A 15206-nucleotide genomic window follows, 5' to 3' on the forward strand; every position below is an offset into this window, starting at 1 on the left:
GCACTGGAGTTGGGTGGGTTGTTGGGGTTGGGTGGGGCGTTGGGGTTGGGTGGGGTGTTGGGGTTGGGTGGGGTGTTGGGGTTGGGTGGGGCGCTGGGGTTGGGTGGGGCATTGGGCGCTGGGGTTGGGTGGGGTGTTGGGGTTGGGTGGGGTGTTGGGGTTGGGTGGGTTGTTGGGGTTGGGTGGGGTGTTGGGGTTGGGTGGGGTGTTGGGATTGGGTGGGGTGCTGGGGTTGGGTGGGGCATTGGGGTTGGGTGGGGCGCTTGGATTGGGTATGGTGCTGGGGTTGGGTGCGTTGTTGGGGTTGGATGGGGTGTTGGGATTTAATGGGGTGTTGGGTGGGGTATTGGGGTTGGGTGGGGTGCTGGGGTTGTGTGGGGCGCTGGGGTGGGTGGTGCAATGGGCGCTGGGTTTGAGTGGGGCGTTGGGGTTGGGTGGGGCACTGGGGTTGGGTGGGGCGCTGGGGTTGGGTGGGTGTTGGGGTTGGGTGGGGTGTTGGTTTTGGGGTTGGGTGGGGCGCTGGGGTTGGGTGGGCCGCTGGGGTTGGATGGGGCACTGGGGTTGGTTGGGGTGTTGGCATTGGGTGGGTTGTTGGGGTTGGGTGGGGCACTGGGGTTGGGTGGGCCACTGGGGATGGATGGGTCACTGGGGTTGGGTGGGGTGTTGGGGTTGGGTGGGTTGCTGGGGTTGGGTGGGGTGTTGGGGTTGGGTGGGGCGTTGGGGTTGGGTGGGGTGTTGGAGTTGGGTGGGGCACTGATGTTGGGTGGGGCACTGGGGTTGGGTGGGGTGTTGGGGTTGGGTGGGGTGTTGGGGTTGGGTGGGCTGCTGGGGTTGGATGGGGTGTTGGGGTTGGGTGGGGTGTTAGGGTTGGGTGGGGCGTTGGGGTTGGGTGGGGCATTGGGGTTGCGTGGGGAACTGGGGTTGGGTGGGGTGTTGGGTTTGGGTGGGTTGTTGTGGTTGGGTGGGGTGCTGGGGTTAGTTGGGGCGCTGGGGTTAGGTGGGGCGTTGGGGTTGGGTGGGGTGTTGGGGTTGGGTGGGGCGCTGGGGTTGGATGGGGCACTGGGGTTGGTGGGGCGTTGGTGTTGGGTGGGGTGCTGTGGTTGGGTGGGGCACTGGGGTTGGGTGGGGTGTTGGGGTTGGGTGGGGCGCTGGGGTTGGGTGGGGCACTGGGGTTGGGTGGGGAGTTGGGGTTGGGTGGGGCATTGGGGTTGGGTGGGTTGTTGGAGTTGGGCGGGTTGTTGGGGTTGGGTGGGGTGTTGGGGTTGGGTGGGGTGTTGGGGTTGGGTGGGTTGTTGGGGTTGGGTGGGTTGTTGGGGTTGGGTGGGGAGCTGGGGTTGGATGGGGCACTGGGGTTGGATGGGGCACTGGGGTTGGGTGGGGTGTTGGGGTTGGGTGGGGTGCTGGGGTTAGTTGGGGCTTTGGGGTTGGGTGGGGTATTGGGGTTGGATGGGTTGTTGGGGTTGGGTGGGTTGTTGGGGTTGGGTGGGGCGCTGGGGTTGGATGGGGCACTGGGGTTGGATGGGGCACTGGGGTTGGGTGGGGTGTTGGGGTTGGGTGGGGTGTTGGGGTTGGGTGGGGTGTTGGGGTTGGGTGGGGTGTTGGGGTTGGGTGGGGTGTTAGGGTTGGGTGGGGCGCTGGGGTTGGATGGGGCACTGGGGTTGGGTGGGGCGTTGGTGTTGGGTGAGGCGCTGTGGTTGGATGGGGCACTGGGATTGGGTGGGGTGTTGGGGTTGGGTGGGGCGTTGGGGTTGGGTGGGGCAATGGGGTTGGGTGGGGCGCTGGGGTGGGGCGTTGGGGTTGGGTGGGTTGTTGTGGTTGGGTGGGGTGCTGGGGTTAGTTGGGGCTTTGGGGTTGGGTGGGTTGTTGGGTTTGGGTGGGTTGTTGCGGTTGGGTGGGGCGCTGGGGTTGGATGGGGCACTGGGGTTGGATGGGGCACTGGGGTTGGGTGTGGTGTTGAGGTTGAGTGGGGTGTTGGGGTTGGATGGGGTGTTGGGGTTGGGTGGGGTGTTGGGGTTGGGTGGGACACTGGGGTTGGGTGGGGTGTTAGGGTTGGGTGGGGCGTTGGGGTTGGGTGGAGCGTTGGGGTTGGGTGGGGCGTTGGGGTTGGGTGGGGCGTTGAGGTTGGGTGGGGTGTTGGGGTTGGGTGGGGCGTTGGGGTTGGGTGGGGTGTTGGGGTTGGGTGGGGCGTTGGGATTGGGTAGGGCGTTGGGGTTGGGTGGGGTTTTGGGGTTGGGTAGGGCGCTGGGGTTGGATGGGCCGCTGGGGTTGGATGGGGCGCTGGGGTTGGGTGGGACGTTGGGGTTGGATGGGGTTTTGGGGTTGGATGGGGTGTTGGGGTTGGGTGGGGCACCGGGGTTGGGTGGGGTGTTGGGGTTGGGCGGGGTGTTGGGGTTGGGTGGGGTGTTGGGGTTGGGTGGGGCGCTGGGGTTGGATGGAGCGCTGGGGTTGGGTGGGGTGTTGGGGTTGGATGGGGCACTGGAGTTGGGTGGGGTGTTGGGGTTGGGTGGGGCGCTGGGGTTGGATGGGGCACTGGGGTTGGATGGGGCACTGGGGTTGGGTGGGGTGTTGGGGTTGAGTGGGGTGTTGGGGTTGGATGGGGTGTTGGGGTTGGTTGGGGTGTTGGGGTTGGGTGGGGCGCTGGGGTTGGGTGGGGTGTTAGGGTTGGGTGGGGCATTGGGGTTGGGTGGAGCGTTGGGGTTAGGTGGGGCATTGGGGTTGGGTGGGGCGTTGGGGTTGGGTGGGGTGTTGGGGTTGGGTGAGGCGTTGGGGTTGGGTGGGGCGTTGGGGTTGGGTGGGGCGTTGGGGTTGGGTAGGGCGTTGGGGTTGGGTGGGGTGTTGGGGTTGGGTAGGGCGCTGGGGTTGGATGGGCCGCTGGGGTTGGATGGGGCGCTGGGCTTGGGTGGGGCGTTGGGGTTGGATGGGGTTTTGGGGTTGGATGGGGTGTTGGGGTTGGGTGGGGCGCTGGGGTTGGGTGGGGTGTTGGGGTTGGGTGGGGCGCTGGGGTTGGGTGGGGCGTTGGGGTTGGGTGGGGTGTTGGGTTTGGGTGGGGTGTTGGGGTTGGGTGGGGTGTTGGGGTTGGGTGGGGCACTGGGGTTGGATGGAGCACTGGTGTTGGGTGGGGAGTTGGGGTTGGGTGGGGTGTTGGGGTTGGGTGGGGTGTTGGGGTTGGGTGGGGCGTTGGGGTTGGGTGGGGCATTGGGGTTGGGTGGGGCATTGGGGTTTGGGTGGGGTGTTCGGGTTGGGTAGGGTGTTGGGGTAGGATGGGGCGTTGGGGTTGGGTGGGGTGTTGGGGTTGGGTGGGGCGTTGGGGTTGGGTGGGGCGTTGGGGTTGGGTGGGGCGTTGGGGTTGGGTGGGGCGTTGGGGTTGGGTGGGGTGTTGGGGTTGGGTAGGGCGCTGGGGTTGGATGGGCCGCTGGGGTTGGATGGGCCGCTGGGCTTGGGTGGGGCGTTGGGGTTGGATGGGGTTTTGGGGTTGGGTGGGGCGCTGGGGTTGGGTGGGGTGTTGGGGTTGGGCGGGGTGTTGGGGTTGGATGGGGTGTTGGGGTTGGGTGGGGTGTTGGGGTTGGGTGGGGCGCTGGGGTTGGATGGGGCGCTGGGGTTGGGTGGGGTGTTGGGGTTGGATGGGGCACTGGAGTTGGGTGGGGTGTTGGGGTTGGGTGGGGTGTTGTGGTTGGATGGGGTGTTGGGGGTGGATGGAGCACTGGGGTTGGGTGGGGTATTGGGGTTGGGTGGGGTGTTGGGGTTGGGTGGGGCACTGGGGTTGGGTGGGGCGTTGGGGTTGGGTGGGGCACTGGGGTTGGATGGGGCACTGGTGTTGGGTGGGGAGTTGGGGTTGGGTGGGGTGTTGGGGTTGGGTGGGGTGTTGGGGTTGGGTGGGGCGTTGGGGTTGGGTGGGGCGTTGGGGTTGGGTTGGGTGTTGGGGTTGGGTGGGGTGTTGGAGTTGGATGGGGCACTGGGGTTGGGTGGGGCGTTGGGGTTGGGTGGGGTGTTGGGTTTGGGTGGGGTGTTGGGGTTGGGTGGGGTGTTGGGGGTGGATGGAGCACTGGGGTTGGGTGGGGTGTTGGGGTTGGGTGGGGTGTTGGGGTTGGGTGGGGCGCTGGGGTTGGGTGGGACGTTGGGGTTGGGTGGGGTGTTGGGTTTGGGTGGGGTGTTGGAGTTGGGCGGGGTGTTGGGGTTGGGTGGGGCACTGGGGTTGGATGGGGCACTGGTGTTGGGTGGGGAGTTGGGGTTGGGTGGGGTGTTGGGGTTGGGTGGGGTGTTGGGGTTGGGTGGGGCGTTGGGGTTGGGTGGGGCGTTGGGGTTGGGTTGGGTGTTGGGGTTGGGTGGGGTGTTGGAGTTGGATGGGGCACTGGGGTTGGGTGGGGCGTTGGGGTTGGGTGGGGTGTTGGGTTTGGGTGGGGTGTTGGGGTTGGGTGGGGTGTTGGGGGTGGATGGAGCACTGGGGTTGGATGGGGCACTGGTGTTGGGTGAGGAGTTGGGGTTGGGTGGGGTGTTGGGGTTGGGTGGGGTGTTGGGGTTGGGTGGGGCGTTGGGGTTGGGTGGGGCGTTGGGGTTGGGTGGGGCATTGGGGTTGGGTGGGGCGTTGGGGTTGGGTGGGGTGTTGGGGTTGGGTGGGGTGTTGGGGTAGGATGGGGCGCTGGGGTTGGGTGGGGCGTTGGGGTTGGGTGGGGTGTTGAGGTTGGACGGGGTGCTGGGGTTGGATGGGCTGCTGGGGTTGGGTGGGGTGTTGGGATTGGGTGGGGCGCTGGGGTTGGATGGGGCACTGGGGTTGGGTGGGGTGTTGGGGTTGGATGGGGTGTTGGGGTTGGGTGGGGCGTTGGGGTTGGGTGGGGTGTTGGGGTTGGATGGGGCATTGGGGTTGGGTGGGGTGTTGGGGTTGGATGGGGTGTTGGGGTTGGATGGGGTGTTGGGGTTGGGTGGGGTGTTGGGTTTGGATGGGGTGTTGGGGTTGGATGGGGTGTTGGGGTTGGATGGGGTGTTGGGGTTGGGTGGGGTGTTGGGGTTGGGTGGGGTATTGGGGTTGGATGGGGCGTTGGGGTTGAGTGGGGCGTTGGGGTTGGGTGGGGTGTTGGGGTTGGATGGGGCATTGGGGTTGGGTGGGGTGTTGGGGTTGGGTAGGGTGTTGGGGTTGGATGGGGTGTTGGGGTTGGGTGGGGTGTTGGGGTTGGATGGGGCATTGGGGTTGGGTGGGATGGGGTGTTGGGGTTGGGTGGGGTGTTGGGGTTGGGTGGGGTGTTGGGGTTGGGTGGGGTGTTGGGGTTGGATGGGGCATTGGGGTTGGGTGGGGTGTTGGGGTTGGATAGGGTGTTGGGGTTGGATGGGGTGTTGGGGTTGGGTGGGGTGTTGGGGTTGGATGGGGCATTGGGGTTGGGTGGGATGGGGTGTTGGGGTTGGGTGGGGTGTTGGGGTTGGATGGGGCATTGGGGTTGGGTGGGATGGGGTGTTGGGGTTGGGTGGGGTGTTGGGGTTGGATGGGGCATTGGGGTTGGGTGGGATGGGGTGTTGGGGTTGGGTGGGGTGTTGGGGTTGGATGGGGTGTTGGGGTTGGATGGGGTGTTGGGGTTGGGTGGGGTGTTGGGGTTGGGTGGGGTGTTGGGGATGGATGGGGTGTTGGGGTTGGGTGGGGTGTTGGGGTTGGGTGGGGTGTTGGGGTTGGATGGGGCATTGGGGTTGGGTGGGGTGTTGGGGTTGGATGGGGCACTGGGGTTGGGTGGGGTGTTGGGGTTGGATGGGGCATTGGGGTTGGGTGGGGTGTTGGGGTTGGGTGGGGCACTGGGGTTGGGTGGGACGTGGTTAGGTTGTTGGCTACTAATGGCATCTGGTTTAAAATGTTCTTTCTTGCACAATATTTGGAAGTTTGGACCAGAAAAGATTGAAGAGGCCAGGGCTCCTTTCTCTAGAATAGAGAAGGCCATTCAGCCCAACACGAGATGAAAACTAAGGGCGAAAAATCCAATCGGGAATTCAGGAGAAACTTCTTACCAGCGTGGTAAGAATGTGGAACTCGCTACCACAAGGGTGAGTTGAGGCCAATAGCATAGATGCATTTGAAGGGAAGCTCATGAGGTTGAAAGAAATAAAAGGATATCCTGATACGGTGTGATAAAAAGGGATGGGAGCAGGCTCGTGTTGGGCTGAGTGGCTTGTTTCTGTGTTGCAGATTCTATGTCATTCTATGGAAATAAAGAGGTTAAATAATGTAACTTCAGAAAGGCTGGTTCAGTGCATAGAAGAGATTAGATTGCAGTCATTGAGTAACGAGGCACAAATTCAATCAGCTTCATTGATGTCAGAAACCATGAGCGAGCAAGACATGTGTTAATCCTTAGGGTATTAGTCTATAGTCACAGGGAGACATTAGAAGTCAGATTGGCAATAGTAACATAAGGGTGGAGTTAAATATTGGGTGGAGGGGGTTAGCGCAGTGCAACATTTGCCCACCGAGCCATAATCAGGAGTCTCTCCCAGATGGACAAAAAGATCCCGTGGCAGTATTTCGTAGATGAGCAGGGGAATTCTTCTAGGTGTCCGAGCCAAAATTTATCCTTCAATCAACATCACCAAAAGTGTATTATCTGGTCATTACCTCATTGCTGTTTGTAGGAGCTTGCTGTAAGCAAATTGGCTGCCGCATTTCCTATATTGCATCTGGGAGATCGTGGCAGAGGTGCGGCAAGTGTTTTGTGGTGGAGCAGCAGTGAGAGATCATGGCGGAGGTGCGGCAAATGAGGGTATGGGGCCCAGAAGAGCCGAGGGCCCAGAGGCAGCACGTACCAGCCCACACTGTGATATGTGTGCGCATTAGGTCTGTGCAGCAGAGCAGGTTTCCAGTCGTCCTGGTTAACTCTTGCCACTGGATAAAGACCTAGCTCTGTCAAACCCATGTGGTGGCTGATGTGCAACGGTCACCACATGATAAAAAAAATTCACGCACAGGCATCTTCCACCCCTTCGATTGGAGTTCAGGACTGGAAAATCGGGTCCTTCATTGAAACATCTGTGAACTCATCCCATCTGGTGTGGAAGCAAGTCATCCTCGTTCGAGGGACCGCCTATGATGATGATGATTGCAACTTCAAAAAGTACTACATTGGCTGTACAGCGCTTTGGGATGTCCTGAGGTCCGAAAAGTATTATAGAAATGCAAGTCTGTCTTGTTTTTTTGTAACATTTTTAGAGTATTGACCATGCTATATGATTTATGCCAGGACCAATCATAGGCTCATCATCAATGAAACAATTTCATTATAGCTAGGCCATGCAGGGATGATGTCAGGAAGCACTTCTTCACACAAAGGGTAGTGGAAATCTGGAACTCTCTCTCCCAAAAAGCTGTTGAGGCTAGGTCAATTGAAAATTTCAAAACTGAAATTGATAGATTTTTGTTAGGCAAGAGTATTAAAGTTTACAGAACCTAGGCGGATAGATGGAGTTAAGATAGAGATTACCCATGATCGAATTGAATGGCGGAACAGGCTCGAGAGGCTGGATGGCCTATTGCTGTTTGAATGTTCACTCGCACCTTGTGTCAGCTTGGTCTTGCATGCTATAAGAACAAGAATGATTTTAAAAAGAAAAGCATGAATGGTTCCGTGGTTAAATGCAACATGGGGCGTGGTACTACAACATACAGACCAGAAAGGTTCCAGGTTTGACTCCCAGATTATGCTGAGATAGTTGGTGTCAGACAATGTCCAGAGCTAATAGAGAGAAAATCACCCAGTGTCCCTGCTACTGATCACTATCTAGTGCAAAGTCCATGTGTATGGACATTTACGGAGGATAGGATCAAGCTGGGCAAAGGTCTCTGAGGATTACTGGTGTCCTTGGTATTGCACCACAGCAAGTGTCAGCAAGTTCAGGAGAGATAGGAAGAAAATTGGTTAAAAAACATGTACTTAAGCAACCAAGGAATACAAAAAAAACATTCAGCCCAGCAGACCCCTCTCTTTCACAGAACAGATATAATCTACCCTATTCCACATGTGTAGAATCTCACATAAGCACAAACCAGTTGCCCTCAAGCAATAAACTTTGGAATAAGTTGTGAGTTTTTAAACAATTCTCTTGTAGAAATGCTGTTCTTGTCCCGCACATTAATATTTTAATATTTTATAGAAATGCGCGCGCAATTTTTTTTTCTGGTTCACTTTTAATGCTTGAGTCATCTCTGGCTGTCTGCATTTTCCTGAATCCAGGTCCTACTATTCCACATATTCTCCTGGCAAAGTCAATATAAAATTCCTGGGCTTTTTTTTCTTCCCTAATATAAAACACCTTTGTAATCATATCCCCACCCAGAGGTCCTATTTTGTTCTCACTCCCATCCAGAGGTTGTACTCTTTCCCTCTCCCCCTTACTGGGTGAGAAGAGGAGATAAAAGTAGTGTTGATTATCTGTATACGACCTTTTTAAATGGTGTTTTTGTTTGCTAATTGATTGAACCCTGGGGGTACGGTGACTATTGCACTTTTGCAGCTGTCTAAGACGGTATCCCCCACAGAATAGTATCTTCCACCTCAGATTAATGGATAATAAGAAACAGAAGATTACAGTGGGTCATTTGCCAAATACTGTAGCTGCATTTAATTTATTTTATGCCAAAAGAAAAAATATGTGATTAGTAGCTGGCTACAATCAGCCTAGCCCTCCCTTCCTTCCTCTCTTGCTAATGACTTTAATGTGTGGCAATGATACCATTTGCCTCATCTAGGATTCTGCTCAGAGGCAGCTTTTGAATTCAGCGTGCAAATGAGGTCTGTATCATAAACTTCTCCATCAATCACGAGAGAGTAGCAGAGAGTTAATTGGAGACTGTTGTACAAGTCAATCAAGGCAGATTATTAAAATTTGCCGCTGCCATGTCCCTTTGAGGGAGAAGGACTTGGCGGGGGTAGGTGGGATTTAATCTTTTACTGCATTACTTCAGGGGTCATGCACAACACGGAGACTTTCCTAGCCACGAAAGAAGGACAGTGGTTCAAATTTCCACTTGCTTATTTCACCCTTGCCTCTCCTGAAGCTGCTGGCTGATGCTGACATGTCCATGGGCACCAGCTGACCATCACCATCACGTCCAAGTGGCCGCCCTTCACGTGTGAGCCCAGTCTATCAATGTCAGCAGATTCCTCGGTGTTACTCATTGCTGAGCTTGATCCTATCCCACAGGAGTCACTGGATAAGTGTCCTACAGCATGAGCCCTGGCGTGTTTGTACCTCTCTGTAGGCCAGAACTGCTGAGGCCAGTGGGAGTGCCCTTATCGCCACCCTAGCTGAAATCCATTTTTTAAATCGGCTAACCCGATAGATCGCTGCGGGGCTGATAATCGAGCTCACATTGCAGGCGGGGAGCCTTGTCCACATACTGCACTTGTCTTTCCATGCATTAAAATAAATAGCTGGTGAAACATGGGCAGCGCACCTTCTATTTCCCAATATGCGTGGCTGATGGGCCAAGCTCTCCACTTTCAGCACGAACTTGGAAAATTGCTCCTGATGTGTAAATCTTCGTTCAGTAAAAGAACACACCAGTGATGTGGGAGGGATGCTATATGAGGCAATATATCTTCACAGGCACATTGGTATTGCTTTTATCCTGTTTCAACAACAGGCAATATAGGATTACAACTGGCAACGAGTTATATGTAGGATAATATATAGGATTATCTGGTCATTATCACATTGCTGTCTGTGGGAGCTTGCTTGTGCGCAAATTGACTGCCGCGTTTCCCACATTACAACAGTGACTACACTCCAAAACTACTTCATTGGCTGTAAAGCATTTTGAGACGTCCGGTGGTCGTGAAAGGCGCTATATAAATCCAAGTATTTCTTTTTCTTCTTTATAACAGATATGTAAAGGATAGAATTACACATAGTGCGGAATAAAAATTATAATATTCTGAAAAAACAACAGTTGGTCAGTTAGCATCTGAAAGGCGAGGGGAAATTAATGTATCTGATGATGGAAAAGTTAAAGGGGCCGAAATTGCCCCTCTCCTTAAGGCCTGTTACCAGCCCAAATCGGTGGCCATGCTGCGGAGTGGAGTGGCCATCAACTTGTGGTGGATTGACGACTGATAGCCCAATTGCCCTCCCGAGTTTTCCTGGTCGAGCCCCTATCCCCCCTCACCGCTCTGCTGCTGCCGATCATATGCGCGTCAACACCGTGCACACCGCCGATCTAACCCCCCGACGGCAACATACCCCTCCGAAAATCTTCAGTGCGCCCGGCGGTGCCAAAACAAGCTTTTACCCAGTGGTCCAGTGAGGCTGTGGCCTTCTACAGCGGCGGTGCGGCTTCCCTTAAAGGGGAGGGTCTACTGCCGCTGCCGCCATGTTTTTTTTCTTGTCAGCCGACTGCATAACTAAAACCGCCTATTTCCACCTCCGTAACATTGCCTGCCTCTGCCCCTGCCTCAGCTCTTCTGCTGCTGAAACCCTCATCCATACCTTTGTTATCTCTAGACTTGACTACTCCAATGCACTCCTGGCTGGGCTCCCACATTCTACATTACATAAACTTGAAGTCAACCAAAACTCGGCAGCCTTTGTCCTAACCCGCACCAAGTCCTGCTCACCCATCCCCCCTGTGCTCATTGATCTACATTGCTCCCGGTTAAACAATGCCTCAATTTCAAAATTCTCATCCTTGTTTGCAAATCCGTCCATGCCCTTGCCCCTCCCTATCTCTATAATCTCTTTCAGCCTCACAACTTTACGAGACGTCTGTGCTCCTCAAATTCTGCCCTCTTGAGCGATCCTGATTATAACTGCTCAACCATTGGTGGCCGTGCCTTCAGCTGTCTGGGCCCTAAGCTCTGGACCTCCCTCCCTAAACCTTTCTGCCTCTCTAACTCTCTTTCCTCCTTTAGGACGCTCCTTAAAACCTACCTCTTTAACCAAGCTTTTGGTCATCTGCCATCATTTCTTCTTATGTGGCTCAGTGTCAAATTTATCTGTTTTGTCTTGTTAACACTGCTGTGAAGCGCCTTGGGATGTTTTACTATGTTAAAGGCGCCATATAAATAAATAAATGTTATTATTATTTATTTTTCTTTTGGCTTGGCTTCCGATTTCCAGCTTGAGTAGTTTTTCCTTTAATTGTGACAGCCAGTTTGAAGTATGTTACATGGCAGTGTCGGATCACCTGTCTATACATTTCCTAACCTTCAATCTGGTTCTCAACATGATAAAGATATGGATTAGGCAAATGAATTCCAAGAAATTTTCGTACACTTACTCAAAACATTTGCAATAAATTATTATTGGACACAAAATGAATAGCTTTCCGTGGAAGTCTACCCTATATTTCTAGCACGCTGTGGAAAAAAATACCTCTCATTTCCATTCTTGCCTGAGGGTTCTTTATTTTGGATTCATGTCCTCTAGTTCTGCGCTCACAGAATAAGTTAAATAACTTGCTTCCATCTACATTATCTATACTTCTTTCTCATGTAAATATTCTTATACAGATGTGCATCTAATTTATCGAACAGAGTTTTACCAGTCCTGTACCTATCTATCTACATTGCCTGTGGTGTGTGACTGTTCCTGGGTATCAAACCTGAGATGCCACATGGCACACGTCCCACCTCAGCATCATACTTTTGGTGCCACAGCTTCATATGTGCAAATATTTGTGTCACACCTGCAGCTGATTGGATCAAATTTCACACCATAGCACAACATCAATCACAAGTAAACAGGATCAGAATATATCAACAACCCTGCATTTACTTATCTATGAATATATAACTGACATATCTCCCATAGTGCTGCTTAGAGTAAGTCAGAGGCTACGTGTTTTATAAGGGCAGGAGCATTATTGTGTACAACACACAGGACTGGATTTTACGATCCTGGCTGCCTCTGTTTTCACCCCAGAGGGGCGGCAATGGCGGCGGTGAGCTCCTCTGTTCAGCTTCCAGCGCCCCGCCAGGGTTTTCGGGGCTGGTTTTGGCAGGGCGCGGAACACTACCGCCCGGAAGAGGTAAGCTGGTGTGCAATGCCCCTGGTTGCGACACCGGATCGATTTTTGCCTCACGCCCGACCCATAGCATGGCATAGAGCGCCATGCTGGGACTGCCTGTGACAATGGGCAGTCCAAGCTGTAGTGGCTGCAGAGAGCTAAGTGATGTCAACCTCAGGTAAGCGTGATTATTTTATTTGTTTTGTGATTTATGTAGTGGTGGCGTGAGGTTTTTTTGGGGAATGTTTTTGGTGGTTTTTTCCAGATTTTGTTTTTCTCCCCAAGCCCCTCTTAGAGTGCTCCAAGGCCTCTCTTTAGCTCGGGACTTTCGCATGCTAAGCCAGCCTAGCGCCCTTAACGCTCTGCCCCACACTCAGGGTCCAACTGCCCAATTTTGCTGACTGAGGCGCAAACTTTTTCCAGGCAATATCAGCACCGTCCCTCTGCCATTAATGCCCCGAAATCTTAAAAGCCTAAAATCCAGCCCATAATGTATTATACGGCATTAAACTGTTGGACTATCTTGCTATAAAGCAACAAAATAATTGTTCAACATTCTTGCAGTCAATGCTCAAATCAATTTTAGGTCAGACTGGCTTTTTTTCCGCTTTAGGACCACACAGTCTAAATCTTAAGCAAAACGAGGCTGGGGTGAATCAAAGTGTAATTATTATTTGGTCAGAGAATTTTTCAGATTGGAAAGTGTTTGTCAATTTTAGGTGCAGGTCAGAAGCAACTTGCGTACATCATTGACTTTTATCATTGCTTGCATCGTAAGATGTGTGGAGTGTGATGCCTGTTTATGCCAATGTTCTGTTTTGTACATTGCTAGTAGATCTCCCGTGGTGTTGCTCATGGCAAGTCTCTCTTGCCTGTCCTCATCCTGGGTTTCCATATAAGTAAATGGCTTTAAACTGGATTTTTAAAAAATCTAAAAATTCTTGGCTACTGTGCTGCTTTAACCTTTGATATCTTCAAGTCTTTTATTTTCCATAATAAAATGAATATATAGCCTAAATCATTTAAAAATTCTTATCCTTATTTTCAAATCCCTCCACGGCCTCACTCCTCCCTATCTCTGTAATCTCCTCCTGCCCCACAACCCCCCGAGATGTCTGCGCTCCTCTAATTCTGCCCTCCTGAGCATCCCCATTTATAATCGCTCCACCATTGGTGCCGTCTGTTGCCTAGACCCCAAGCTCTGGAACTCCCTGCCTAAACATCTCCACCTCTCTACCTCTCTTTCCTCCTTCAAGACGCTCCTTTAAACCTACCTCTTTGACCAAGCTTTTGGTCACCTGTGCTAATTTCTACTTATGCGGCTCGGTGCCAAATGTTTTATCTCATAATACTCTTGTGGAGCGCCTTGGGATGTTTTACTATGTTAAAGGTGTTGTATAAATACAAGTTGTTGTTGTTGTTGTAAATTGACCTGCAACGGCTGATCATGCCAGCTTCCACTGTCAATCACTTGGCAGTGAGCCGATCACACCTGGAGCCAGGCGGTGGGGGGATAGTATTGTCTTGACTGCCTGTGTGTGAGCTGAATTCCAAGGCATGGATCCCGACACTGGCATAGGAAATTGGCCGAATTCCAAGACACAGAGCCTGTCACTTAGGTAAGGAATTGGGCCATTTGTTTCAAACACTAATTTTTGGACCAATATTGCTTCAACTACTAATTAGTTGTACAATCACTATTAATGGTTGCTAAACCCAGTTGTGATCACCATAACGTAAGGGACATATTTAAAAAGTGATCCCTAACATCAGGAGGCTTAGCATTGAGGAAAGACCAGAGAAACTGGAACACATTAGCCTTGAAAGAAGGCGACTGAGCGGGATGGGAGGGGGAAGTGGTGAATACGTACAGAAGTAGATGAGATACTAAATGGTTGAGAAAGAGTGAACCAAGAGCGCTACCTTCTAAACCATGATCATAAGGCAAGGGGCATAGCTTCAACCTGGCGAGGGAAGAATTTGGGATAGATAGCATTTGTACACTCAGAGCCCACAGCACTTGCAATAGACTTCCATGAAGTGAAGACAAAAGTTATTCAAGAACCAAGTGGATGCTGTGATGGTTTCTCTTTCTGGGCAGATGAGCGATATCATGATCTCATGAGCTACTCAGTTGATTCCACTAATTGTGTAGTCTCGGCAGGATAGCTCCTTTTAATCTGCAAAACTATTTTGTGAAAAGTATTTACAGTGGGTGAACAAATATTTTGTATCGGTCTTCATGGTAGAAGACACTAAAACCATCCCAATAATAGATAATCAAGGGGCTAAAGGGAGGGAGGAACTTAAGACAATCACTAAAACTAAAGAAACAGTACTCTCTAAAATAATGGAACTAAAGGTGGACAAGTTCCCTGGACCTGATGGCTTGTATCCTAGGGTCTTAAAAGAAGTGGCTGAAGAGATAGTGGATGCATTGGTTGTAATCTACCAAAATTCCCTGGATTTTGCAGAGGTCCCAGCTGATTGGAAAACCGCAAATGTAACGCCCCTATTTTTAAAAGGAGGCAGACAGAAAGCAGGAGACATAGACCAGTTAGCCTAACATCTGTCATTGGGAAAATGCTGGAGTCCATTATTAAGGAAGCAGTCGCAGGACATTTGGAAAAGCATAATACAGTCAAGCAGCGTCAGCATGGTATTATGAAAGGGAAATAGTGTTTGACAAATTTCTTGGAGTTCTTTGAGGATGTACCAAGCAGGGTGGATAAGGGGGAACCAGTGGATGTGGTGCATTTGGACTTCCAGAAGTTATTCGGTAAGGTGCCATATAAAAGGTTACTGCACAAGATAAGAGCTCATGGGGTTGGAGCTCATGGATAGAGGATTGGCTAACTAACAGAAAACAGAGAGTTGGGATAAATGGGTCAGTTTCAGGTTGGCAAACTATAAATTCTGTGGTGGCACAGAGATCAGTGCTGGGGCCCCAACTATTTACAATCTATATTAATGACTTGGATGAAGGGACTGAGTGTAATGTAGCCAAGTTTGCTGATGATACAAAGATGGGTGGGAAAGCAAGTTGTGAGGAGGACACAAAACATCTGCAAAGGAATATAGACAGGCTAAGTGAGTGGGCAAACATTTGGCAGATGGAGAATAATGTTGGAAAGTGTGAAGTTATCCATTTTGTCAGGAAAAATAAAAAAGCAAATTATTATTTAGATGGAGAGAAACTACAAAATGTTGCAGTACAGGGGGTCCTGGGGGTCCT

At 52.5% G+C, this 15206-nt stretch overlaps 1 protein-coding gene across 1 annotated transcript in view; it reads right to left on the minus strand.

The window, feature by feature from the left end:
* Window positions 1–15206, minus strand: part of LOC139228734 (sporozoite surface protein 2-like) — a 50551-nt gene that overhangs the window by 25908 nt on the left and 9437 nt on the right. Inside the window, exons 2-3 of the mRNA XM_070860042.1 lie at window positions 1791–2997; window positions 444–1112 (exon numbers count right to left, since the gene is read on the minus strand). Of these exons, the coding sequence (XP_070716143.1) occupies window positions 444–1112; window positions 1791–2997 (1876 nt within the window). The remainder of the gene's footprint in view (window positions 1–443; window positions 1113–1790; window positions 2998–15206) is intronic.

This window comes from Pristiophorus japonicus, chromosome 2 (genome assembly GCF_044704955.1).
Source record: "Pristiophorus japonicus isolate sPriJap1 chromosome 2, sPriJap1.hap1, whole genome shotgun sequence".
Taxonomy (NCBI): Eukaryota; Metazoa; Chordata; class Chondrichthyes; family Pristiophoridae; genus Pristiophorus; species Pristiophorus japonicus.